At 44.5% G+C, this 27,332-nt stretch overlaps 1 protein-coding gene across 8 annotated transcripts in view; it reads left to right on the top strand.

The window, feature by feature from the left end:
• Positions 1–27,332, top strand: part of dnah1 (dynein, axonemal, heavy chain 1) — a 668,552-nt gene that overhangs the window by 326,801 nt on the left and 314,419 nt on the right. For 7 of the 8 annotated variants that reach the window (XR_011596078.1, XM_070895813.1, XM_070895812.1 and 4 more), the window contains 3 exons: positions 2,928–3,116; positions 17,468–17,573; positions 25,963–26,076. Coding sequence is in view for 7 of the 8 variants with exons in the window: in XM_070895813.1 (XP_070751914.1) it covers positions 2,928–3,116; positions 17,468–17,573; positions 25,963–26,076 (409 nt within the window). In the remaining variant the exon portion in view is untranslated. The remainder of the gene's footprint in view (positions 1–2,927; positions 3,117–17,467; positions 17,574–25,962; positions 26,077–27,332) is intronic. The other variant, XM_070895814.1, reaches the window with a different exon arrangement.

The raw sequence follows: 27,332 nt of genomic DNA, 5'->3' as shown, positions 1-27,332 counted from the left end.
TGGATGAACTTCAACAGTTGTACATCCCTGTCTGGAGTAAAAATAAAACAGGGAAGGTGGCTCAACCGTGGCTAACAAGGGAAATTAAGGATAGTGTTAGATCCAAGGAAGAGGCATATAAATTGGCCAGAAAAGGTAGCAAACCTGAGGACTGGGAGAAATTTAGAATTCAGCAGAGGAGGACAAAGGGTTTAATTAGGAGGGGGGAAATAGAGTATGAGAGGAAGCTTGCAGGGAACATAAAAACTGACTGCAAAAGCTTCTATAGATATGTGAAGAGAAAAAGATTGGTGAAAACAAACGTAGGTCCCTTGCAGTCAGACTCAGGTGAATTAATAATGGGGAACAAAGAAATGGCAGACCAATTGAACAAATACTTTGGTTCTGTCTTCACGAAGGAAGACACAAATGACCTTCTGGATGTACGAGGGGACCGAGGGTCTAGTGAGAAGGAGGAACTGAAGGATATCCTTATTAGGCGGGAAATTGTGTTGGGGAAATTGATGGGATTGAAGGCCGATAAATTCCCAGGGCCTGATTGTCTGCATCCCAGAGTACTTAAGGAGGTGGCCCTAGAAATAGTGGATGCATTGGTAATCATTTTCCAACAGTCTATCAACTCTGGATCAGTTCCTATGGACTGGAGGGTAGCTAATGTAACACCACTTTTTAAAAAAGGAGGGAGAGAGAAAACGGGTAATTAGAGACCGGTTAGCCTGACATCAGTAGTGGGGAAAATGTTGGAATCTATTATTAAAGATGAAATAGCAGCGCATTTGGAAAGCGGTGACAGGATCAGTCCAAGTCAGCATGGATTTATGAAAGGGAAATCATGCTTGACCAATCTTCTGGAATTTTTTGAGGATGTAACTAGTAGAGTGGACAAGGGAGAACCAGTGGATGTGGTGTATTTGGACTTTCAAAAGGCCTTTGACAAGGTACCACATAAGAGATTGATGTACAAGATCAAGGCACATGGCACATGGTATTGGCGGTAATGTACTGGTGTGGATCGAGAATTGGTTGGCAGGCAGGAAGCAGAGAGTCGGGATAAACGGGTCCTTTTGGGAATGGGACGCAGTGGAGTACCGCAGGGCTCAGTTCTGGGACCCCAGCTCTTCACAATATACATTAATGATTTGGATGAAGGAATTGAGGGTAATATCTCCAAGTTTGCAGATGACACTAAACTGGGTGGTGGTGTGAGCTGTGAGGAGGATGCTAAGAGGCTGCAGGGTGATTTGGACAGGTTAGGCGAGTGGGCAAATGCATGGCAGATGCAGTATAATGTGGATAAATGTGAGGTTATCCACTTTGGTGGCAAAAACACGAAGGCAGAATATTATCTGAATGGCGGCAGATTAGGAAAAGGGGAGGTGCAACGAGATCTGGGTGTCATGGTTCATCAGTCATTGAAAGTTGGCATGCAGGTACAGCAGGCGGTGAAGAAGGCAAATGACATGTTGGCCTTCATAGCTAGGGGATTTGAGTATAGGAGCAGGGATGTCTTACTGCAGTTGTACAGGGCCTTGGTGACGCCTCACCAGGAATATTGTGTTCAGTTTTGGTCTCCTAATCTGAGGAAGAACGTTCTTGCTATTGAGGGAGTGCAGTGAAGGTTCACCAGACTGATTCCAGGGATGGCAGGACTGACATATGAGGAGAGACTGGATGAACTGGGCCTTTATACACTGGAGTTTAGAAGGATGAGAGGGGATCTCATAGAAACATATAAGATTCTGACGGGATGGGACAGGTTAGATGCGGGAAGAATGTTCCCGATGTTGGGGAAGTCCAGAACCAGGGGACACAGTCTTAGGATAAGGGGTAGGCCATTTAGGACTGAGATGAGGAGAAACTTTTTCACTCAGAGAGTTGTTAACCTGTGGAATTCCCTGCCGCAGAGAGTCGTTGATGCCAGTTCATTGGATATATTCAAGAGGGAGTTAGATGTGGCCCTTACGGCTAAAGGGATCAAGGAGTATGGAGAGAAAGCGGGAAAGGGTACTGAGGTGAATGATCAGCCATGATCATGTTGAATGGTGGTGCAGGCTCGAAGGGCCAAATGGCCTACTCCTGCACCTATTTTCTATGTTTCTATGTCTACTGTAATGACCAACTGTAGAAATATTGACTTTATATATTTATTTATTTCGGCTGTAATTCTCAGTTAAATGCCGCTGATGTACTGCAGGTGCTAAATGGGTGTCCCTTTGCAGCTCGCCTGTTGGGGAGGGTGGGAAATCAGCCAGCTCCTATACTGAGTTGGCGGCACATCAGGTCTGTGGGGAAGGAGGCAATCCTGAGAAGGGCCATGAACAGACCGACAGTGTGCTGGGGTTTTTTTGTGGCCACAGGAGGAGCACTCTGTCTTTGAGCACCCTTTTGCAGTCCCGTTAAGGATCGCTGTTTAGGCTGCTGAATGCCTGGTACGTATGTGTGACGTATGCTCCGTTGGTACCTGAATTCACATTCCAGGTTCTACAGCTGTCGTAGGAACCCAGTTTGCATATTTAAGAAACCGAACATCTGTTTCAGGTGCCACCATGAACGGCTAAAAGCTGCCCAAGCTCATGAGTGCAACAGAAAATGCATCAGGTCTAATGCCAGTATTATGCCAAAAATTTGGGAGGCCGTGAGTTGAATTTCTCCCACTTCCTCTCTTCAACCTCAGCAAGGATTTAAAGTGTTGTGAATGGAAATATCACTTAACTGTAGTAGAAGGTACTTGAGTTGTCTTAAGAGAAATTTTAGTGAAGATTAACAATTCAAATAACTCATGCCATATGAGACTTAGATCTAAAATAGACCATACCTTGCATTCCCCTTCACTCGTCATCTTTCTACTTCTCATAATCACAATTTACAGCTCCTTTTTTCTGTTGTATCTGTCTGATGGAGTTTGAAACTTTTCTTCCTGTTTCTAGGTGTTACCTCACACTAACTGGTGCATTGCACCTTAAATTTGGTGGTGCTCCCGCTGGACCTGCTGGCACAGGGAAAACTGAAACTACCAAAGACTTGGGTAAAGCCCTTGCGATACAGACCGTGGTTTTCAACTGCTCTGACCAGCTGGACTTCTTAGCAATGGGCAAATTTTTTAAAGGTTTGGCCAGGTAAGAGATAAAAAGCATGAGTGGGGCAGGACACTATGTTCTATGCCCTGGACGACCAGATGGATTTTAATGTACACAAATATATGGTTTATTCCCCCTTGGAACAGAAAATATCTGTATACATTCAAAGAAGTCAGTAGTAAAGGTGGAGGAAGAAAGGGCGTGATTGTTGACCACTCACTGATAGTTTCTAGTCAATGTGAAGTTGTTATAATGAAGCTAGTCAGATACTAGGAACCCCCTCAGGAGGACTTGGCCTGCAATTTAAAAAGTTATATTTAAGATATTTGAAATATTATTGTCAGTTTTGCAGACCACGTGAAGATCCTGCCTCTAATCTATCCTCTAGAATACGTGCAATTTCAGTATCTGAGCTGGTGGCTGCGAGTGATGGTGATGTGTCTTTGTCATCACTGTCTTCTTGGTGTTCCTCACCAGCCTGGCCAGGTTGCATCTCTTGGGTATCTGAAAGGAAAAAGGTCACAAGTATAAGATTGTGGTGCAGGGAAGAGGTGGGGTAAGTAAGAGGTGCATGCTTACACCATCTGTAGCTTGTAAATCAGAAATGATTTTGGGGTAAGGGCAAGTGGGATGTGAGAAGAACGGATTAGGTACGAGGATACCTTCATTTTGATGATTTCAGCCACTGACCATGGCCTCAGCAATGGCCGCTCCAATAATGGCCAGCACTGTCTCCTCCATGCAGGTGTGCCTGACCCCCACTGGTTAATTCCTGCTGCCTACGGTTGCGCATGAAGTTGTCCTTCAAGAGAGAGGGAAGTGTGTCTGAGTGTCGTGCAATCTGTTTGGGTGATGTGGCTGTCATGGTTGAATAGCAGCTGTGTGTGCAAGCTATGAGATGTATGTACGAGGCTTTCAGCAGTGCTAAGTGTATGAGGGTGAGGCGAAGCATATGAATGTTAGGTATGAGGCCAGATTGATAGAGATTGTAGGTAGGTGAGTGATGGGGGTGCGATGCATTGAGTAGTGGCCAAGGCTAGTGGTGCAGTTGGTAGGATTTGAAGATGCATCCATTGACCTTAACCACTCACGTGAGGTCATTGAACTTTGTGCGGCACTGCAGCCATGTTCTCTGGGCTTGACTCTTGGCATTGATCTCCACGGCTATCTGCTGCCACTGCCTTTTGGCCATGTATCTGGAGGGCCTCCAGGCCCTCTGCAGATACAGGATATAAGAACATAAGAAATAGGAACAGGAGTAGGTCATACGGCCCCTCGAGCCTGCTCCGCCATTCAATAAGATCATGGCTCATCTGATCATGGACTCAGCTCCACTTCCCCACCCGCTTCCCATAACCTCTTATCATTTAAGAAACTGTCTATTTCTGTCTTAAATTTATTCAATGTCCCAGCTTCCACAGCTCTCTGAGGCAGCAAATTCCACAGATTTACAACCCTCTGAGATAGTTAAGATGAACACGTAGCTTGAGAATCGCGCAAGAGGGAGGGATTCAAATTCCTGGGACATTGGAACCGGTTCTGGGGGAGATGGGACCAGTACAAACCGGACGGTCTGCACCTGGGCAGGACCGGAACTGATGTCTTAGGGGGAGTGTTTGCTAGTGCTGTTGGGGAGGGTTTAAACTAATATAGCAGGGAGATGGTAATCTATGCAAGGAGACAGATGGAAGTAAAATGACGGCAGAAGCAAAAGGTAGAAAGGAAATAAGGAAAGGTGGAGAGCAGAGAAATCAAAGGCAAAAATCAAAAAGGGCCACATTACAACATAATTCTAAAAGGACAAAGAGTGTTTAAAAAAAACAAGCTTGAAGGCTCTGTGTCTCAATGCGAGGAACATTCGTAATAAGGTGGATGAATTAACTGCGCAGATAGCTGTTAACGGATATGATGTAATTGGAATTACAGAGACATGGCTCCAGAGTGACCAAGGCTGAGAACTCAACATCCAGGGGTATTCAATATTCAGGAAGGATAGACAGAAAGGAAAAGGAGGTAGGGTAGCATTGCTGGTTAAAGAGGAGATTAACGCAATAGTAAGGAAGGACATTAGCTTGGATGATGTGGAATCTGTATGGGTAGAGCTGCGGAACACCAAAGGGCAGAAAACGCTAGTGGGAATTGTGTACAGACCACCAAACAGTGGTTGTGAGGTTGGGGATGGCATCAAACAGGAAATTAGGGATCCGTGCAATAAAGGTACAGCAGTTATCATGGGTGACTTTAATCTACATATAGATTGGACTAACCAAACTGGCAGCAATACGGTGGAGGAGGATTTCCTGGAATGTATAAGGGATGGTTTTCGAGACCAATATGTTGAGGAACCAACTAGAGAGTAGGCCATCCTAGACTGGGTTTTGTGTAATGAGAGAGGATTAATTGGCAATCTTGTTGTGTGAGGCCCCTTGGGGAAGAGTGATCATAATATGGTAAAATTCTTCATTAAGATGGAGAGTGACAGAGTTAATTCAGAGACTAGGGTCCTGAACTTAAAGAACGGTAACTTTGATGGTATGAGATGTGAATTGGCTAGGATAGACTGGCAAATGAGACTAAAAGAGTTGACGTTGGATAGGCAACGGCAGACATTTAAAGATCACATCGATGAACTTTAACAATTGTACATCCCTGTCTGGCGTAAAAATAAAACGGGGAAGGTAGCTCAACCGTGGCTAACAAGGGAAATTAGGGATAGTGTTAAATCCAAGGAAGAGGCATATAAACTGGCCAGAAAAAGCAACAAACCTGAGGACTGGGAGAAATTTAGAATTCAGCAGAAGAGGACAAAGGGTTTAATTAGGAGGGGGAAAATAGAGTATGAGAGGAAGTTTGCAGGGAACATAAAAACTGACTGCAAAAGCTTCTATAGGTATGTGAAGAGATAACGATTAGTGAAGACAAACATAGGTCCCTTGCAGTCAGAATCAGATGAATTTATAATGGGGAACAAAGAAATGGAAGACCAATTGATCAAATACTTTGGCTCTGTCTTCACTAAGGAAGACACAAATAACCTTCCGGAAATACCAGGAGACCAAGGGTCTAGTGAGAAGAAGGAAGTGAAGGAAATCCTTACCAGTCAGGAAATTGTGTTAGGGAAATTGATGGGATTGAAGGCCGATAAATCCCCAGGGCCTGATAATCTGCATCCCAGAGTACTTAAGGAAGTGGCCTAGAAATAGTGGATGCATTGTTGGTCATTTTCCAACAGTCATTGAAAGTTGGCATGCAGATCAACAGGTGGTGAAGAAGACAAATGGTATGTTGGCCTTCATAGCAAGAGGATTTGAGTAAAGGAGCAGGGAGGTCTTACTTCAATTGTACAGGGCCTTGGTGAGGCCACACCTTGAATATTGTGTACAGTTTTGGTCTCCTAACCTGAGGAAGGACATTCTTGCATTGAGGGAGTGCAGCGAAAGTTCACCAGACTGATTCCTGGAATAGCGGGACTGACATATGGAGAAAGACTGGATCGATTAGGCTTATATTCACTGGAATTTAGAAGAATGAGAGTGGATCTCATAGAAACATTTAAAATTCTGATGGGATTGGACAGATTAGATGCAGGAAGAATGTTCCCGATGTTGGGGAAGTCCAGAACCAGGGGTCACAGTTTAAGGACAAGTGGTAAGCCATGTAGGATCGAGATGAGGAGAAACTTCTTCACTCAGAGAATTGTGAACCTGTGGAATTTTCTACCACAGAAAGTTGTTGAGGCCAGTTCATTAGATATATATAAAGGGGAGTCATATGTGGCCTTTATGGCTAAAGGGATCAAAGGGTATGGAGAGAAAGCAGGAATGGGGTACTGAAGTTGCATGATCAGCCATGATCATATTAAATGATGGTGCAGGCTTGAAGGGCCGAATGGCTTGCTCCTGCACCTATTTTCTATGTTTCTATGTTTTCTCATCTCTGTTTTAAATGGGCGGCCCCTTATTCTAAGATCGTACCCTCTAGTTCTAGTCTCCCCCATCAGTGGAAACATCCTCTCTGCATCCACCTTGTCAAGCCCCCTCATAATCTTATACGTTTCGATAAGATCACCTCTCATTCTTCTGAACTCCAATGAGTAGAGGCCCAATCTGCTCAACCTTTCCTCATAAGTCAACCCCCTCATCCCCGGAATCAACCTAGTGAACCTTCTCTGAACTGCCTCCAAAGCAGGTATCTCCTTTCATAAATATGGAACCCAAAACTGCACGCAGTATTCCAGGTGTGGCCTCACCAATACCTTATATAGCTGTAGTAGGACTACAGAAGGGGAGAAATTTAGAACTCAGCAGAGGAGGACAAAGGGTTTGATTAGGGCAGGGAAAATGGAGTATGAGAAGAAGCTTGCAGGGAACATTAAGACGGATTGCAAAAGTTTCTATAGATATGTAAAGAGAAAAAGGTTAGTAAAGACAAACGTAGGTCCCCTGCAGTCAGAATCAGGGGAAGTCATAACGGGGAACAAAGAAATGGCGGACCAATTGAACAAGTACTTTGGTTCGGTATTCACGAAGGAGGACACGAACAACCTTCCGGTTATAAAAGGGGTCGGGGGGTCTAGTAAGGAGGAGGAACTGAGGGAAATCCTTATTAGCCGGGAAATTGTGTTGGGGAAATTGATGGGATTGAAGGCCGATAAATCCCCAGGGCCTGATGGACTGCATCCCAGAGTACTTAAGGAGGTGGCCTTGGAAATAGTGGATGCGTTGACAGTCATTTTCCAACATTCCATTGACTCTGGATCAGTTCCTATGGAGTGGAGGGTAGCCAATGTAACCCCACTTTTTAAAAAAGGAGGGAGAGAGAAAACAGGGAATTATAGACCGGTCAGCCTGACATCGGTAGTGGGTAAAATGATGGAATCAATTATTAAGGATGTCATAGCAGTGCATTTGGAAAGAGGTGACATGATAGGTCCAAGTCAGCATGGATTTGTGAAAGGGAAATCATGCTTGACAAATCTTCTGGAATTTTTTGAGGATGTTTCCAGTAGAGTGGATAAGGGAGAACCAGTTGATGTGGTATATTTGGACTTTCAGAAGGCGTTCGACAAGGTCCCACACAAGAGATTGATGTGCAAAGTTAGAGCACATGGGATTGGGGGTAGTGTACTGACATGGATTGAGAACTGGTTGTCAGACAGGAAGCAAAGAGTAGGAGTAAATGGGTACTTTTCAGAATGGCAGGCAGTGACTAGTGGGGTACCGCAGGGTTCTGTGCTGGGGCCCCAGCTGTTTACACTGTACATTAATGATTTAGATGAGGGGATTGAGTGTAGTATCTCCAAGTTTGCGGATGACACTAAGTTGGGTGGCAGTGTGAGCTGCGAGGAGGATGCTGTGAGGCTGCAGAGCGACTTGGATAGGTTAGGTGAATGGGCAAATGCATGGCAGATGAAGTATAATGTGGATAAATGTGAGGTTATCCACTTTGGTGGTAAAAACAGAGAGACAGACTATTATCTGAATGGTGACAGATTAGGAAAAGGGGAGGTGCAAAGAGACCTGGGTGTCATGGTACATCAGTCATTGAAGGTTGGCATGCAGGTGCAGCAGGCGGTTAAGAAAGCAAATGGCATGTTGGCCTTCATAGCGAGGGGATTTGAGTACAGGGGCAGGGAGGTGTTGCTACAGTTGTACAGGGCATTGGTGAGGCCACACCTGGAGTATTGTGTACAGTTTTGGTCTCCTAACCTGAGGAAGGACATTCTTGCTATTGAGGGAGTGCAGCGAAGGTTCACCAGACTGATTCCCGGGATGGCGGAACTGACCTATCAAGAAAGACTGGATCAACTGGGCTTGTATTCACTGGAGTTCAGAAGAATGAGAGGGGACCTCATAGAAACATATAAAATTCTGACGGGGTTAGACAGGTTAGATGCAGGAAGAATGTTCCCAATGTTGGGGAAGTCCAGAACCAGGGGTCACAGTCTAAGGATAAGGGGTAAGCCATTTAGGACCGAGATGCGGAGGAACTTCTTCACCCAGAGAGTGGTGAACCTGTGGAATTCTCTACCACAGAAAGTTGTTGAGGCCAATTCACTAAATATATTCAAAAAGGAGTTAGATGAGGTCCTTACTGCTAGGGGGATCAAGGGGTATGGCGAGAAAGCAGGAATGGGGTACTGAAGTTGAATGTTCAGCCATGAACTCATTGAATGGCGGTGCAGGCTAGAAGGGCCGAATGGCCTACTCCTGCACCTATTTTCTATGTTTCTATGTTTCTATGTTTCCCTGCTTTTATATTCCATCCCCTTTGCAATAAAGGCCAAGATACCATTGGCCTTCCTGATCACTTGCTGTACCTGCATACTATTCTTTTGTGTTTCATGCACAAGTACCCCCAGGTCCCGCTGTACTGCGGCACTTTGCAATCTTTCTCCATTTAAATAATAACTTGCTCTTTTATTTTTTTCTACCAAAGTGCACGACCTCACACTTCCCAACATTATACTCCCATCTGCCAAATGTTTGCCCACTCACTTAGCCTGTCTATGTCCTTTTGCAGATTATGTGTCTCCTCCTCACACATTGCTTTTCTTCCCATCTTTGTATCGTCAGCAAACTTGGCTACGTTACACTCAGTCCCTTCCTCCAAGTCGTTAATATAGATTGTAAATAGTTGGGGTCCCAACACTGATCCCTGCAGCTCCCCCCTCTAATTACTGATTGCCAACCAGAGAATGAACCATTTATCCCGACTCTCTGTTCTCTGTTAGTTAGCCAATCCTCTATCCATGCTAATATATTACCCCCAACCCCGTGAACTTTTATCTTGTGCCACAACCTTTTATGTGGCACCTTGTCAAATGCCTTCTGAAAGTCCAAATACACCACATCCACTGGTTCCCCTTTATCCACCCTCTTCGTTACATCCTCGAAGAACTCCAGCAAATTTGTCAAACATGACTTCCCCTTCATAAATCCATGCTGACCCTGCCTGACCGAATTTTGCTTTTCCAAATGTCCTGCTACTGCTTCTTTAATAATGAACTCCAACATTTTCCCAACCACAGATGTTAGGCTAACTGGTCTATAGTTTCCTGCTTTTTCTCTACCTCCTTTTTTAAACAGGGGCGCACATTTGCAATTTTCCAATCTGCTGGGACCTCCCCACAATCCAAGGTATTTTGGTAAATTACCACCAATGCATCCACTATCTCTGCCACCACTTCTCTTAAGACCCTAGGATGCAAGCCATCAGGTCCAGGGGATTTATCTGCCTTTAGTCCCATTATCTTACTCAGTACCACCTCCCACCTTATAGCCCCTAGACTATCCTGTACTGTAAAGACTGATACAAAATATTTGTTCACTGTTTCTGTGATCTCCATGTTCCCCATTACTAATTCCCCAGTCTCGTCCTCTAAGGGACCAACATTTACTTTAGCTACCATTTTCCTTTTTATATACCTATAGGAACAATTGCTAATTGTTTTTATATTTTGCGCTAGTTTACTTTCATAGTCCATCGTCCCTTTCTTAATCATTTTTTTAGTAGTTCTTTGCTGGCTTTTAAAAGCTTCCCAGTCTTCTGTCCTCCCACTAGTTTTGGCCAGTTTGTATGCCCTTGTTTTTAATTGGATACCATCCTTTATTTCTTTAGCTAGCCACGGATGGCTATCTTTTCTCTTACACCCTTTCCTCCTCACTGGAATATATTTTTCTTGAGAGTTGTGAAATATCACCTTAAATCTCCTTAAATAAACACAAAAAGTTAGCATGCAGGTACAGCAAGTAATTAGGAAGGCAAATGGAATGTTGGCCTTTATTGCAAGGGGGATGGAGTATAAAAGTAGGGAAATCCTGCTACAACAGTATTGGGCATTGGTGAGACCACACCCAGAGTACTGCGTACAGTTTTGGTCTCCTTATTTAAGGAGAGATATACTTGCATTGGAGTCGTTCAAAGAAGGTTCACTAGGTTGATTCCTGGGATGAAGGGGTAGGCTTGTGAGGAAAAGTTGAGCAGGTTGGGCTGACAGGATAGATGCTCAGAGGATGTTTACCCTTGTTGGGGAATCTAGATTTAGGGACATTGTTTCAGAATAAGGGGTTGCCCATTTAAGACTGAGATGAGAAGGTATTTCTTCTCTCAGAAGATCGTGAATCTTTGGAATTCTCTACCCCAGAGAGCTGTGGAGGCTGAGTCACTGAATATATTCAAGGCTGAGATAGACAGACTCTTGAACTATAGGGAAGTCAAGGGTTATGGGGAAAGGGCAGGAAAATTGAGTTGAGGCCAAGATCAGATCAGCCATGATCTTATTGAATGGCAGAGCAGGCCCGAGGGGCCGTATGGCCTACTCCTTTTCCTATTTCGTATGTTCTTATCACTCCTACTTTCCTCTTCTTCCACCAAGGCGTCCAGTGCAGCGTCCAACAGATTTGGAGCATGCTCTCTCCCAGGTTGTACCTTTCTTCTCTGTTTCCCAAGTCAGATTCACTTCCTGAACAACTCCCATCATCTGCTCTAACCACAATGCACCTCCCTTTAAGAGGTGCAGCCTGGCTTTAAGCAGTGCAAGGTAGCTTTAACTGATGCTAACAAGTTATGATTCTGGACACTTTTCTGAAGCCTGGAGCCAGTGAACAGCACAATAAACGCTGGCTGCATGCTGAAATCATTGAAATGAGCAGGAAGCACGAAGTTGGCGTGTTGCTGCATTGCAATCAACTGGCAAGGGTTAGTCACGCGTCATGATCCCGCGTCCGTTTTCGGGCGCTATCGAATTTAGCCCCCTCAGACTTTAGTGCTTTAGAAAGATTTCAGGGAAGGTGGTCAAATATGATTCTATGCCTTTGCACACATAGAGCCCAATCCTGGCCGTGACTTACATCAATTTTTTTGGAGTAAGTTGTTTTTTCTGGCGTAAGTTAAAAAATGCCATTTTCCCCCCAAAATTTGCTCCAGAGTAAGTCAGTTAGGTACGATTTTTTTTTAGGTCATTTTATTTTCAAAAGTTTCCAGACACTTACGACAGTTTTGGCCATTTATACCACTTTGGCCAGCAAAAATGTACTCCAAATGCATTTAGGTCAGCGTATGTGGCCAGCTCTGAAAAACATTGTGGGCAGTGAAGAAAAAGCAGCGCACAATAGGTAGACATTAGGATAGGGGAGGGAAGGGAACTGGAGAGGACCTCAACAACCAAGCAGAAAACATTAAGGAAAAGCTCAAACCAATAAAATACAATTAAAAAAGAAGTAAACCCTACCTTATCTTTAAAATCTGCCTGGGAAAGGCAGCGGGTGGCCTGTGCGTGAGGCCATTCGGCCTGGGATAGGGGAGGGAAGACGTGCACCGGAGCGTCTCACGGGTGGGGCCGCCAAGCAACCGGAGGAATCATAGCTCCTGGGTCTGGAAGTCTCATCCAAAACTCTCCTCCTCCCCCCCAAAACTCTCCTCCCCCCCCCAAAACTCTCCTCCTCCCCCCAAAACTCTCCTCCTCCCCCAAAACTCTCCTCCTCCCCGCAAAACTCTCCTCCTCCCCCCCAAAACTCTTCTCCTCCAACCAAAAAACTCTTCTCCTCCCCCCCAAAACTCTGCTCCTCCCCCCAAAACTCTCCTCCTCCACCCAAAAACTCTCCTCCTCCCCCCCAAAACTCTCCTCCCCCCCAAAAAACTCTCCTCCTCCCCCCCAAAACTCTCCTCCTCTCTCTCCCCCCTTAAAACTCTCCTCCTCTCCCCCGCCCCAAAATTCTCCTCCTCCCCCCCAAAACTCTCCTCCACCCCCCCAAAACTCTCCTCCTCTCCCCTCCCCCTTAAAACTCTCCTCCTCTCCCCCCCCCTTAAAACTCTCCTCCTCTCCCATCCCCTTAAAACTCTCCTCCTCGCCCCCCCCGCCGCCCCGCAAATCAAAAGTTTCAAGCACAGCCACACAAGTACAGCCACTAAATAAAAAATAAAAGCAAAGTCCTTACCTGCCCGGGAACTCAGCGGGCCGGCTGGCCGGTGCGGGAGTCCACTCGGCCGGGGATAGGGTGCAGCGAGTTCGGGCGTCCCTTCGGCCTGGGATAGGGGTTGCAAACATCGTGTCCTGCTCACAGCCCACAGGACGTGCTGGGAGGGCAGGAGCATGCGCGCAGCTCTCACTGAGCATGCTTGCAGGTGCCGGCAGTGCTTTCTGCGCTGGCCTGTTGCTCCGTTCCCCCCCCTTCAGCCTCCACGCCACGCCACGACTTCGGGGATTCTGAAAAGCGGCCAGGCTGGGGCCCCTTTTTTCTGGCGCCCTTTCCAGCGCGCAAAGTCGCCGCACTTCAGGTCAGTGCGCCAAAAAAAGGGGTTGGGCAAAGTTGGGCCCTAAGTTATGAAAAGAAACATAAATAACTGAACTTATTTGATATCAACTTGCATCAGTTGGTAGCATTCTTGCCTCTGAGCATACCCAAGGACTTGAGCTCATAACCTAGGCTGACACATCAGTGCAGTACTGAGGAAGAGCTGCATTGTTGTCCATGAGATATCAAACCATTTGGATATTCAGGTAGATGTTAAAGATCCCATGAGGCTTTTTGACAAAGAGCAGTTTTTCTGGAGCCCAGACCAACAATTGTTCTTCAACCAGCATCAAAAACGTGGTCATTTATTTCATTGCTGTTTCTTGTGATGTTGCTGAGCAGAAATTGGTTGTCATGTTTGCCCACAAAACAACTGTAATTTGTGTGAAGTGCTTTGAGACATTTCTCAGAGATATAATGGCTGGAAATCCCGGCCTCCCCGGGTCCGTACGGAACGCCTACAGACCCGGGAAGGCATCGCAAAAGCCGGTTTTCAGTGCACATGCGCTGAAAACCAGCTTTTCCGAGATGGAGCTTGACAGATCCAACGCATATCAGGAGCGAGGATATTTGCAAGGGCGAGATTGTCCTCAAAATTCTTGTGCCTGATAAAAGCAGGCACATAGCCTACTTTTACAGGTGTAAGAGTTTAAAAACATACAAAAATATAATTAAATTAAATTAAATAAACACATTTTATTGTTAAAAACCCTACTACTAAGGTAAGTTTATTTTTAACCCAAATTACAAAACTTTTTTAAAAATCGGAAAAATATTTTTTTTCTAAGGCAGTTATTAACTTTAATTTCAATTAATTTTAATTATGTGGGGTGTATTTTTTATTATGGTGTGTAGTGTGTTTGTTTTTTTTTCATGAATAGCAATGAGAACTGGTCGATACCGGAGTTCTCATTGCTATGAATGAGAAAGCTGTGGAATACTGTATCTGATTGGCTGAGCAGTCACACGTGACTGCACCTTCTGTGTGGGAACCTGGAGGACAGGAACGCGCTTCACAACGCGGGAAGAGAAGCCCCCCCCCCACCGGAATCCTACGCTCCTCCGGGACCACCAGATACTTTCGTAGCAATTTTTCAGGTCGGAGGCAATTGCCCACAGGAAGCCTCCGACTGCAATTTCTGGGCCAATAAAGTACTAAGTAAAAATTAAAATTTAAATTTGCTTTCGTTAGAGAAATGAAGATTGAGAGGAGTAATTATTCGGGTTTTTAAAATACTGCAAGGTTATTTAACCTGGATTAATCTTTTTAAAGAGTTGGGTGACTATTTGATTAGGAATGTCTAGTTATAAGGATGGGAATCATTAACACTCTGTAGCATATGAAGGTACCTAAGCTTCAGAGACCGTAGAAATGTCATGCTTGGAAGGCAGCAGCCGTAAATGAATAATACAGCATGTGAGATTAGATGAATCTTCTGGAGTTAGGAGAATTTTGCAGAATCTTTGCTTGGGAGATTAAATAGCTTGGATGAAGACCTTAATCGAGTGGCTGGTTTGTGGAATGAACTGACATAATGGGCTGATTTGGCCTTTTCTTATCCTATGCTTTGCTTGTTTCTCGTGTCTGTGTCCTGTCACTTTTTCCATGCCTGCAGATGACACTGGTAGAATTCTTGCATCCTTCATGATACCTTTTGCTCTTTAGACCTTTTGTTCAAGATTTATTGGTCCCTAAACATTGTACGCCCATTGGTTCTATCTCCTCCCTTTCATTGGCTCATCAACATTTGTTTCTACTTCATTTATGTTTCTCCTGGAAACAGTATAGAACACTACTAACATTAATGACCCTGCACAATTCACAACCCGTGTCACAACTCAGTCCGCTGTTACAATATCTTGTCCAATTCTTGCAAAGTTATTGTAATTTGACATTATTATGTCCCAATTATTTTGTTTCACTTACTTTCTTCTCATTTTGCATATCAGTCTGTGTTGTGTCTTCACTAGTTCCATTGATATTCCGCAAGAATCCAGTAATATGTACATGTTGAAGTTCTCGATTTGCAACATTGAAAGAAAGAAAGACTTGCACCTTTCATAACCTCATGACATGCCAAATTGCTGCACAGCAAATTAAGTATTTTTGAAATGCAGTCACTGTAGTAATGTAGAAAACGTGGCAGCTAATGTACGCACAGTACAGTCCCACAAACACAATTGGGGGGAAAATTGCGGTCGGAGGCTTCTTTCGGACGAACGCCTCCGAACCTAAGAAATCTACGAAAATACCTGGTGGTCCCGGAGGAACATAGGATTTCAGTCGGAGGCCTTCATTCGCTATGCAGTGTACGAGAACATGTCTTCCAGATAAGTACGCATATGCAGGAATCACATGGGCCTGGATCACCAATCACTATCTAGTACTCGCATTTGTAGGAGCTCCCATTACTATCAATGCGAATACCCACCTAAACACAATAAATAAAAAAAACACCTCACATATTTAAAATTAATCGAAATTGAATGTAATTAAATGTTTTTGAAAAAAATTTTTTTTAATGTGTTTTAATAGGGTTAAAAATAAACTTACTTTAATGGACATATAAAAATGAGGAATTGAATAAAAATTTTCTATGTTTTAAAACTCTTATGCTGGTAAAAAATAAGCTATATGCCTGCTTTAACCAGGCGTAAGAGTTTGAAGAACAATTGCTGGGCAAGAGTTGGGCAAATAGCCCAATCTCTGCCCCATGGATGTCCTTCCTGCGGGGATGCGTAGGATCTGTCAATTTGACAGATCGTAAAAGCTGGTTCTCGGTGCATGCGCATCATCGCGCGCGGAGAATCGACATTTGCGAGGCCTCGCGCACGCACCCGGCGAGGCCATAATTTTCTGCCCAATGTGATAATGAGCAGATAATCTGTTCTAGTGGTGTTGATTGAGGGATAAATATTAGCCTGGATACTGGGGAGAATCCCCTGATCTTTTAAGTCCACAAGAGAGGGCAGACGGGGCCTTGGTTTATTGCCAAATCCAAAAGACGGCACCTCCGACAGTGCACCACTCCTTCAGTATTGTATGGAGTGTCAGCCTAGATTTTATGCTCAAGTCTCTGGAGTGGGGCTTGATCCCACAACGAAAGGTGAGAGTGCTACTAACTTAGAAACTGCTAACACATTTTGCCTTCTGCCTTCTGAGCATATACTTGTTATTGGTCTTGCAATCCCATACTTACCCATTTGCCTCTAATTCAGCCACTATATTTGGAAGTACGTCCACCTGTTTGTATTTAGAATGCAGAAATCTTTGGGGGCAAATTTCCCCATATTATAGCCCCGTTAGCACCTCTGGGGGGCACTAATGCAAGACACTTTTCACCCAGGGGAGGGGACGCTATTGCCTCCAGGGAGATTGCCCGGGGGTTTGCAGAGGCAATCCCATGGCAGCGCGTGCCCCGCAGTTAGCACGATTGCCGCACGCGGCAACCCCTCACCGTCCAGCAGGACGAGGCTGGCATGAGCGGATATCAACACTAGCTTCATCGATCGCAAACATCTGCTCTCAGGGTGGTGCTTAAAATGGAGGGTGCCAGCTCCCCGGGCCGCCATCTTTTTTTGTCGGCCGACTCTCTGGTCGGCTCAACGATGGCGGCCCTAGCATGGTCCGGACCGCCATCATGCAGCCCGGCGCTCGGTCTTGGGTGCCATGCGTCTGGCTCGGATCGCACGCTGCCCTGGTAGCCCAGTGAAGGCCTTGCAGAGTGCGCAGCAGCACTCCCCTGTAATCGAATGGGAGGGTCGTTGAAATGTACCAGCATCTTAGTACCGTCCCGGTGACCGCCCCCAAAGAAAGTGGAGTGCGGTAAGGGCAATTCCGTGGCGGGGCAGTACTTCCGTGCTAGGCACTAAAAGTCCCGGCCCTAGAAGGTTACCGCCCCCAATCAGGATGCAGGGCAATTTCGCCCCCTCTATCTCTAATTTCACCTTGCTCTTTACATACGTCTGAATGTGAAAACCCACACTCCCTTGATCTCGATCACTCCTTATCCGTTGAATTGTAGTTTGCAAATTTTCTATATCCCTTACGAATAAGTAGCCTTCAGCTAATAGCTTCTTGTGGTGCTTTTTCAGTTCTGGAGCCTGGGCTTGCTTCGATGAGTTTAATCGTATCGATATTGAAGTTTTATCTGTGGTGGCACAACAGATCACAACAATTCAGAAAGCTCAGCAACAAAGGGTGAGTTTGGACTTATACCCTGATGTATTTACCATTATGTAGAACAACAAGAGTCAAGTCTAATTATAATATTCAGGCAAAGTAGAGTTTGAGGATAGGGGATAATGGAACTACAGCATGTAAACATAATCCAGAACTAAAATGAACTTAATTAAATTATTCAGCCCACCCAGCATTATTCCATAATTATGCCAATTACAATTCAAGTGACAGAAAAAATATTGAAAACATCCTTAAATTTTTTCAATGTTTCTCCATAATAAATTTTATTGACAAACTATTTAAAATATATTACATTTCTACAAATATAAGAATGAAGATATGTAAAAACTTTTTGAAAAATATTAAAGACACACAAATTGAAAGGATTCCGATCTGCTGAAATGAATTCCTATCCCAAGAAACCGAATAAATTGGGCACCAAACGCATTTAATGAAATAAAAACAGAAAATGCTGGAAATACTCAGCAGGTCAGGCAACATCTGTGGAGAGAGAATTTAATGAAACATTCATTATAGGACTAAGCTTTGAACACGAGGAAAAATCTGCAAAAATAACTTGAGAAATGAGTGCAAAACTAATCTCCAGTAATCAAAAGTATGGAAATAATGCAAATATTTATTTCCTTGATATTGAAATTAGCTTTTCATTTATCCAACCGATCCATCAAAGCTCCATCTGTTCAGATATAAAATGGATCTCTTGGTGTTAATACCTCTGTCGTGTGAGATGCCCAGTGTCTTCTAAATGTGTTGGACAAATTCATGGCACCGTGGCTGGCTCTGCTGCACAGGAGGGCAGGAAAAAGAGTGGGAGAGCGATAGTGATAGGGGATTCGATTGTAAGGGGAATAGATAAGCGTTTCTACAGTCGCAACCGAGACTCCAGGATGGTATGTTGCCTCCCTGGTGCAAAGGTCAAGGATGTCTCGGAGCGGGTGCAGAACATTCTGAAACGGGAGGGTGAAAAATCAGTTGTCGTGGTGCACATTGGTACCAACGATATAGGTAAAAAAAGAGATGAGGTCCTACGAGACGAATTTAAAGAGCTAGGAGCTAAATTAAAACGTAGGACCTCAAAAGTAGTAATCTCAGGATTGCTACCAGTGCCACGTGCTAGTCAGAGTAGGAATCGCAGGATAGCTCAGATGAATACGTGGCTTGAGCAGTGGTGCAACAGGGAGGGATTCAAATTCCTGGGGCATTGGAACCGGTTCTGGGGGAGATGGGACCAGTACAAATCGGATGGTCTGCACCTAGGCGGGATCAGAACCAATGTCCTAGGGGGAGTGTTTGCTAGTGCTGTTGGGGAGGAGTTAAACTAATATGGCAGGGGGATGGGAACCAATGCAGGGAGACAGAGGAAAACAAAAAGGAGACAAAAGCAAAAGACAGAAAGGAGATGAGTAAAAGTGGAGGGCAGAGAAACCCAAGGCAAAAAACAAAAAGGGCCACTGAATATAAAGGGGCTGCAGGAGGGGTCAAAACTAAAAATCATGGTTTAAAAACTAGTATTAAAGCACTCTACCGAAACGCATGCAGCATTCGAAATAAAGTAAATGAGTTGATGGCACAAATCATTACAAATGAGTATGATTTGGTGGCCATTACAGAAACGTGGTTGCAGGGTGGCCAAGACTGGGAATTAAACATACAGGGGTATCTGACGATTCGGAAAGATAGACAAGAAGGGAAAGGAGGTGGGGTAGCTCTGTTAATAAAGGATGATATCAGGGCAGTTGTGAGAGACGATATTGGCTCTAATGAACAAAATGTTGAATCATTGTGGATGGAGATTAGAGATAGTAAGGGGAAAAAGTCACTGGTGGGCGTAGTTTATAGGCCCCCAAATAATAACTTCATGGTGGGGCGGGCAATAATCAAGGGAATAATGGAGGCATGTGAAAAAGGAACGGCAGTAATCATGGGGGATTTTAACCTACATATCGATTGGTCAAATCAAATCGCACGGGGTAGCCTGGAGGAGGAATTCATAGAATGCATACGGGATTGTTTCTTAAAACAATATGTTACAGAACCTACAAGGGAGCAAGCTATCTTAGATCTGATCCTGTGTAATGAGACAGGAATAATAAACGATCTCCTAGTAAAAGATCCTCTCGGAATGAGTGATCACAGTATGGTTGAATTTGTAATACAGATTGAGGGTAAGGAAGTAGTGTCTCAAACGAGCGTACTATGCTTAAACAAAGGGGACTACAGTGGGATGAGGGCAGAGTTGGCTAAAGTAGACTGGGAACACAGACTAAACGGTGGCACAATTGAGGAACAGTGGAGGACTTTTAAGGAGCTCTTTCAGAGTGCTCAACAAAAATATATTCCAGTGAAAAAGAAGGGCAGTAAGAGAAGGGATAACCAGCTGTGGATAACCAAGGAAATAAAGGAGAGTATCAAATTAAAAACCAATGCGTATAAGGTGGCCAAGGTTAGTGGGAAAATAGAAGATTGGGAAAATTTTAAACGACAGCAAAGAATGACTGAGAAAGCAATAACGAAAGGAAAGATAGATTACGAAGGTAAACTTGCGCAAAACATAAAAACGGATAGTAAAAGCTTTTACAGATATATAAAACGGAAAAGAGAGACTAAAGTAAATGTTGGTCCCTTAGAAGATGAGAAGGGAGATTTAATAATGGGAAATGTGGAAATGGCTGAGACCTTAAACAATTATTTTGCTTCGGTCTTCACAGTGGAAGACACGAAAACCATGCCAAAAATTGCTGGTCACAGGAATGTGGGAAGGGAGGACCTTGAGACAATCACTATCACTAGGGGGGTAGTGCTGGACAGGCTAATGGGACTCAAGGTAGACAAGTCCCCTGGTCCTGATGAAATGCGTCCCAGGGTATTAAAAGAGATGGCGGGAGTTATAGCAGATGCATTCGTTATATCTACCAAAATTCTCTGGACTCTGGGAGGTACCAGCGGATTGGAAAGCAGCTAATGTAACGCCTCTGTTTAAAAAAGGGGGCAGACAAAAGGCAGGTAATTATAGGCCGGTTAGTTTAACATCTGTAGTGGGGAAAATGCTTGAAACTATCATTAAGGAAGAAATAGCGGGACATCTAGGAATAGTGCAATCAAGCAGACGCAATATGGATTCATGAAGGGGAAATCATGTTTAACTAATATACTGGAATTCTTTGAGGATATAACGAGCATGGTGGATAGAGGTGTACCGATGGATGTGGTGTATATAGATTTTCAAAAGGCATTCGATAAGGTGCCACACAAAAGGTTACTACAGAAGATAAAGGTACACGGAGTCAGAGGAAATGTATTAGCATGGATAGAGAATTGGCTGGCTAACAGAAAGCAGAGAGTCGGGATAAATGGGTCCTTTTCGGGTTGGAAATCGGTGGTTAGTGGTGTGCCACAGGGATCGGTGCTGGGACCACAACTGTTTACAATATACATAGATGACCTGGAAGAGGGGACAGAGTGTAGTGTAACAAAATTTGCAGATGACACAAAGATTAGTGGGAAAGCGGGTTGTGTAGAGGACACAGAGAGGCTGCAAAGAGATTTAGATAGGTTAAGCGAATGGGCTAAGGTTTGGCAGATGGAATACAATGTCGGAAAATATGAGGTCATCCAACTTGGAAAAAAAAACAGTAAAAGGGAATATTATTTGACTGGGGAGAAATTACAACATGCTGCGGTGCAGAGGGACCTGGGGATTCTTATGCATGAAACTCTTTTTGGATTCTTATGCATGAATCCCAAAAAGTTAGTTTGCAGGTGTAGCAGGTAATCAGGAAGGCGAATGGAATGTTGGCCTTCATTGCAAGAGGGATGGAATACAAAAGCAGGTCCTGCTGCAACTGTACAGGGTATTGGTGAGGCCGCACCTGGAGTACTGCGTGCAGTTTTGGTCACCTTACTTAAGGAAGGATATACTAGCTTTGGAGGGGGTACAGAGACGATTCACTAGGCTGATTCCGGAGATGAGGGGGTTACCTTATGATGATAGATTGAGTAGACTGGGTCTTTACTCGTTGGAGTTCAGAAGGATGAGGGGTGATCTTATAGAAACATTTAAAATCATGAAAGGGATAGACAAGATAGAGGCAGAGAGGTTGTTTCCACTGGTCGGGGAGACTAGAATTAGGGGGCACAGCCTCAAAATACAGGGGAGCCAATTTAAAACTGAGTTGAGAAGGAATTTCTTCTCCCAGAGGGTTGTGAATCTGTGGAATTCTCTGCTCAAGGAAGCAGCTGAGGCTAGCTCATTGAATGTGTTCAAGTCACAGATAGATAGATTTTTAACCAATAAGGGAATTAAGGGTTACTGGGAGCAGGCGGGTAAGTGGAGCTGAGTCCACGGCCAGATCAGCCATGATCTTGTTAAATGGCGGAGCAGGCTTGAGGGGCTAGATGGCCTACTCCTGTTTCTAATGCTTATGTTCTTATGTTCTTATGTTCTAAATTTGAAGATCCATTGCAGCTAGCTATGCCCACATTTAGTTTATTATTCCTAGTTGATAATAGATCTGTCTCTTTCTATGCAGTATTTATATCTGTATGTATTCGTGATATTTCAATGGTAGTTCCAACAATAGAAATATTTTGATGTCCTCAAAAAAGAAACCCACAAATCAGATCACAGAAAGCAGATCAAAAAGACGGAGAAAATGAAAAAGAAAAAAATTTATTTTTGATAATGTTTTCATCCATCATGAATTATTTAACATATTTTAAATTTATACAGGAATGAAGATAAAGAAAAACTTTTAAAATGATGAAACCGCACATATTGAAAGGAGAATGACAAACTTCATATAATGAAAAAAGAATATAATAAAATGAAATAAATTCACAGAAATTTTTTTTTAAAATCTACTCTCCCTTACCAATTAAAAACTAAGGGCTGGAATTTTGGCTTGTTGGCTGCCTCTGTTTTCGCCCCAGAGGAGCAGCAATGGCAGCAGTGAGCTCTTCTGGGCGGGTGGCCAGCTTCCAGCACCCGCCGGGGGTTTCAGGGTTGGTTTCAGTGGGGCGGAGCATCACCGCCTGGAAGAGGTGAGCCGGTGTGCAACGCCCCTGGTTGCGACACAGGCTCGATTTTTGGATCCCGCCCGATCCATAGCGCTCCATAGAGCGCTGTGCTGGGACCACCTGTAAAAGCGGGTGGTCCGAGCTATAGCGGCTGCAGTGAGGTAAGTAATGTCTACCTCGGGTAAGTGTGGTTATTTTTTTTTTGCCATTTATGTTGTGGTGGCATGAGTTATTTATTGGGAATGTTTTTGGTGGTTTTCTTTTCAGGTTTTTTTTCTCCCCAGGCCTCTCTCAGTGCTCTGAGGCCGGCTGTTTAGCTCGGGATTTTCACATGCTCAGTCGGCCTAGCGCCCGAAGAGAGGTGTGCAACGCCTTCCTTAGCGCCCCGCCCCACAATCAGGGGCCAGCTGCCAAATATTGCTGACTGAAACTTTACTGCCCTGAAATGAGAAAAGCCGAAAATCCAGCCCTTTGGATTGGAAAACCCGCTTAAATCTTTTCACAAAACCCATAGACTAACTACAATGCCATAAACTGACCAAATATGCACCCACATAAATAGCAGCTTCTGTGTGGGATATCAGGCTAGGTGTATCTGTGACAGGCAAAGTGTTGACACCCTTTAACATCGAAAACTGTCAGAGCGCCACCTACAAGTATACAGGTAATATAATGGGTTTTCTGATTCGAGCAAGATTCATGTGAAAGTTTTGGATGAAACGATTGCCCCATGTAGCAAATTTAATATATAATAGACTGCACAATCTATCATCATCATCATAAGCAGTCCCTCGAAATTGAGGATGACTTGCTTCCACTCTAAAAGTGAGTTCTCAGGTGACTGAACAGTCCAATACGGGAATTACAGTCTCTGTCACAGGTGGGGCAGACAGTCGTTGAAGGAAAGGGTGGTCAGGGAGCCTGTGTTGACGCACACTCCTTCCGCTGTCTACTCTTGGTTTCTGCTTATTCTCGGTGATGGGATTCGAGCTGCTCAGCACCCTCCCAAATGCTCTTCCTCCAGTTTGGGCTATCGTGGGCCAGTGATTCACAGGAGTCAGTGGGGATGTTGCACTTTGTCAAAGAGGCTTTGAAGGTGCCCTTGAAGCGTTTCCACTGTTCACCCAGGACTCACTTGCCGTGTCAAAGCTCCGTGTAGAGCGCTTGCTTTGGGAGTCTCGTGTCGGGCATGCGGATGATGTGGCCCGCCCAATGGAGCTGATCGAGCGTGGTCAGTGCTTCGTTGCTGGGGATGTTGGCCTGAGCGAAAAGACTGACATTGATGCGTCTGTCCTGGCAGCGCTGATGTCTAATAGCATCAGTGGTAACACACTTGGGGGCCGAAATTGCCCTCCACCCCAAATGGGGTGCACGTGCCGTTTTTTAAGTGTTTTCTCCGCCCCAATGGATGTAGCGGAGAATCCAGCGATATTCAGCTCTTTCATTCTGTTTTGTGTCGGGGCAGATGTCGGGTCGGGTGTGGGAGGAAGTGCCGTTGGCTCGGCTGCTGTTCCGAGTCATCAGTGCTGATGACGTTAGCGTGTCGCTGATGATATCAGTGTCCCTCCCCTTCAGTTAAAGTAGAAGGCCTCTGCGAGGTCTGCAGCCACTTTAGTGGCACCCACTAGGCCACCAGGGTGAGTTTCGGCTGGGCCAGTGGCCCGGTACCCAAGAGAGTATGCCAGGCGGCCTATTGGTGGACCAACCAAACCCGTGGCCACCATTGTCGGGCCGACCTCGGAGTCGGCCGACAATTAAAATAAAATGGCGGCTGTGGCAGTGCGTCCTCCCCTTTAAGGGCGGATGCGCCATCCAGCCACAAGAAGCTTCCCGCCGGAGAAAGCTGTCGGGGGCACCGAATGGCGGTCAATCTGCTCCCACGGGGCAATTTCCCATGGGCGGTGGAAAGGGGATCGTCGGCGGTCGGTAAGGGGTCGGCACGCCCCCAATGGGGCGGGAAGTCGGCCGAGGTCCCGTATACCTTTCCAAAAATAAAGGAGGGCAATTTATAAAATAGCAGCCCCTCCGCACCGACCGAGCGGTGAGTCCTTCCCAATCCATGAGGCGGTCACGGCTCTTCTAGAAAGAGTCAATTTCGGCTCCTCCCAATTTGCCTGAACTGGGGGTTTGAGTCCCAGTAACACCTGACAAATAAATCTTAAATGATAGTTAATATAAGTAGCTCTCAGGCTTAAGTACGTACAAGTACATATATAATTACCATCAGGACTAACTTCAAATGGCATCCTACTGAAAGTCTGTGATTAATCTGGCTGAGACTGATAACCAGTTTCTTTAGATTTACCTACTTCATTAAAAAGATTTGAGTTACTTTCCTGCGACGTGATTGGTCTTTCAACAGAAGTCAACAATGAAGCACCGTTTTCTGTGACCTGATTAGCACTGGCTTTCGCTAATGGACTAAAGTCCCATTTTCTGGGAACTGATTAGCCCCCACTGTAGAGAAGCCCCAGAACTTCAGGTTGGATTTTAACTCGGAATGGGTTTCCAGCAGGATCACACAGAGTTTTCTTCTATTCATGTGCTTCGCCTTCACTTTTTTCTTTTTAAGCAGAATGTCCCCATCAAGAGCGGGGGGAACCTTAAGTCTCAGGTAGTGCAGCAACCCGAGGCTCACCTCCAAAGCTTTGCCGCCACCTTGTCAGAACAACTAGAGATGGACAATGAATGTGGCCTATTCAGCATCCATCCCAAGAGCAAATAAGAATAAATTATCCAAGACCAGGCAATGATTTTCCAAAGACCAGAGGTGTTCAAAATCATGAATGGTGCTGATAGAGTAAATGAGTCAGTGGCAGATGCCTTTTGCTAACTTGAACCTGTGCCCCCTTGGCCTGCTGTCATGACCCAGCTTGAAGTAGCATTTCTGGAAAGCCGTTTTATATTTGTATTGAGTTTTTCACTCACTCTAGCAACTGGAAGAAAATATACTCCCTATGTCTTTCAGATTATATTTGATTAAATAGAACAGCAGATGGAACCTGACAAATCATTCATAACCTGTGCTGGATGAATTGTCCATAAATTGAATCACCACTATAGCATAAGAGCTGATATTTCAGAGTGAGGAGTTGGTTTGGTGATAGAGGAGCCTGTAATAGTTTGTCTAGCATCTCTATAGCTAGAGCAGACACTATACCTCACATGTGATGCATGTTCCAGTTTCAGTTTTAATGTGCTATAACAATGAATAGTGACAAAGATGTGCTGTCTGTCTAATGATTGTGAATGCAACTACGTAAGTATGAACAATTTGACAATGCAAAGAATTTTACTGAAGTCCTGCAAGTGATTGCTCACAGCCCTGTGAGCCCAACAAGCTGTCTCACTGCCCTGATTTTCTTTGCAGGTTGATCGTTTCATGTTTGAAGGAATTGAGATCTCATTGGTACCATCTTGTGCAATTTTCATTACCATGAACCCTGGCTATGCTGGTCGCACAGAGTTACCTGACAATCTGAAGGTAGGGAAAGTCCTAATCTCTGGGCAATCTCCCAGTTTAGACTGTTGGCATGCTTCCTATAATAAATGAAACAGAGTTAAATAACTAATGATATAACATGTTGATAGGGTGAGATGAAGTAAGGTGGGAGTCGGCTTGTGTGGAGCATAAACATCGGCATAGACCTGTTGGGCCTAATAGCTTCTTTTTGTGCTGTAAATTCTATGTAACAATGGCAATTCGAAAGCTTTCCCCTATTCTACCTAGGCCTCGAACAGAAATGGAGTATATACAGTATAATCAGAGGACACAGATTTAAGGTAATTGGCAAAAGAACCAGAAGCAACATGAAAAAAAAATACGCAGTGAGTTATGATCTGGCATGCACTGTCTGAAAGGGTGGTGGAAGCAGATTCAATGCTATCTTTCAAAAGAAAATTGGATAAATACTTGAAGGGAGACATTTTGCAGGGCTATGGGGAAAGAGCAGAGGAGTTGGACTAACTGGATAGTCCTTTCAAAGAGCCGTCACAAGCATGATGGGCCGAATGGCCTCCTACTTGCTGTATCATTCTGTGATTATATGATGATACTATGTACACATGTTTGTGTAATACTACAGCTCTAACAGAGATGGAATATACATAGTATATGTACATGTTTGTTTAATGCCACACTTCTAACATGGAAAATATACAGTATATGCACACATGTCTGTCTAACTCTGTCTCTAACAGAAATGGAACATTTACCACATACATACACCTATCTGTGTAATGCTGCTTCTCCAACTCAAATGGAGCATATGTAGTCAAATGAAAAACTTGCATTTATATAGCGCCTTCCACAACCTCAGGATGTCCCAAAGTGCTTTCAGTCAATGAAGTACTTTTTTTTTTAAGTGTAGTCTCGCTGTTGCAATTTAGGAAACATAACAGCCAATTTGCGCATAGCAAACTCCACAAACAGCAATGAGATATTGACCAGATAATCTGTTTTTAGTAATGTTGATAAATATTGGCCAGGACACCGGGGATAACTCCCCTGTTCTTCATTGAAATAGTTCCATGTGAAAGAGCAGATGGAGCCTCGCTTTAACATCTCTTCCAGCAGTGCAGCACTCCCTCAGTACCACACTGGAGTGTTACTCTAAATTTTTGCACTCAAATCTCGGGAGTGGAACTTGAAACTGCACCCTTCTGACTCAGAGGCGAGAGTGCTACCAACTGAGCCATGGCTGACACAAAAGGCCCAAGTTTCGGATCCCCGGTAGAACG

This window comes from Pristiophorus japonicus, chromosome 12 (assembly GCF_044704955.1).
Source record: "Pristiophorus japonicus isolate sPriJap1 chromosome 12, sPriJap1.hap1, whole genome shotgun sequence".
Taxonomy (NCBI): domain Eukaryota; kingdom Metazoa; phylum Chordata; class Chondrichthyes; family Pristiophoridae; genus Pristiophorus; species Pristiophorus japonicus.
Note: the sequence above shows the minus strand (reverse complement) of the source record. Positions and strands in the feature narration are given on the sequence as shown.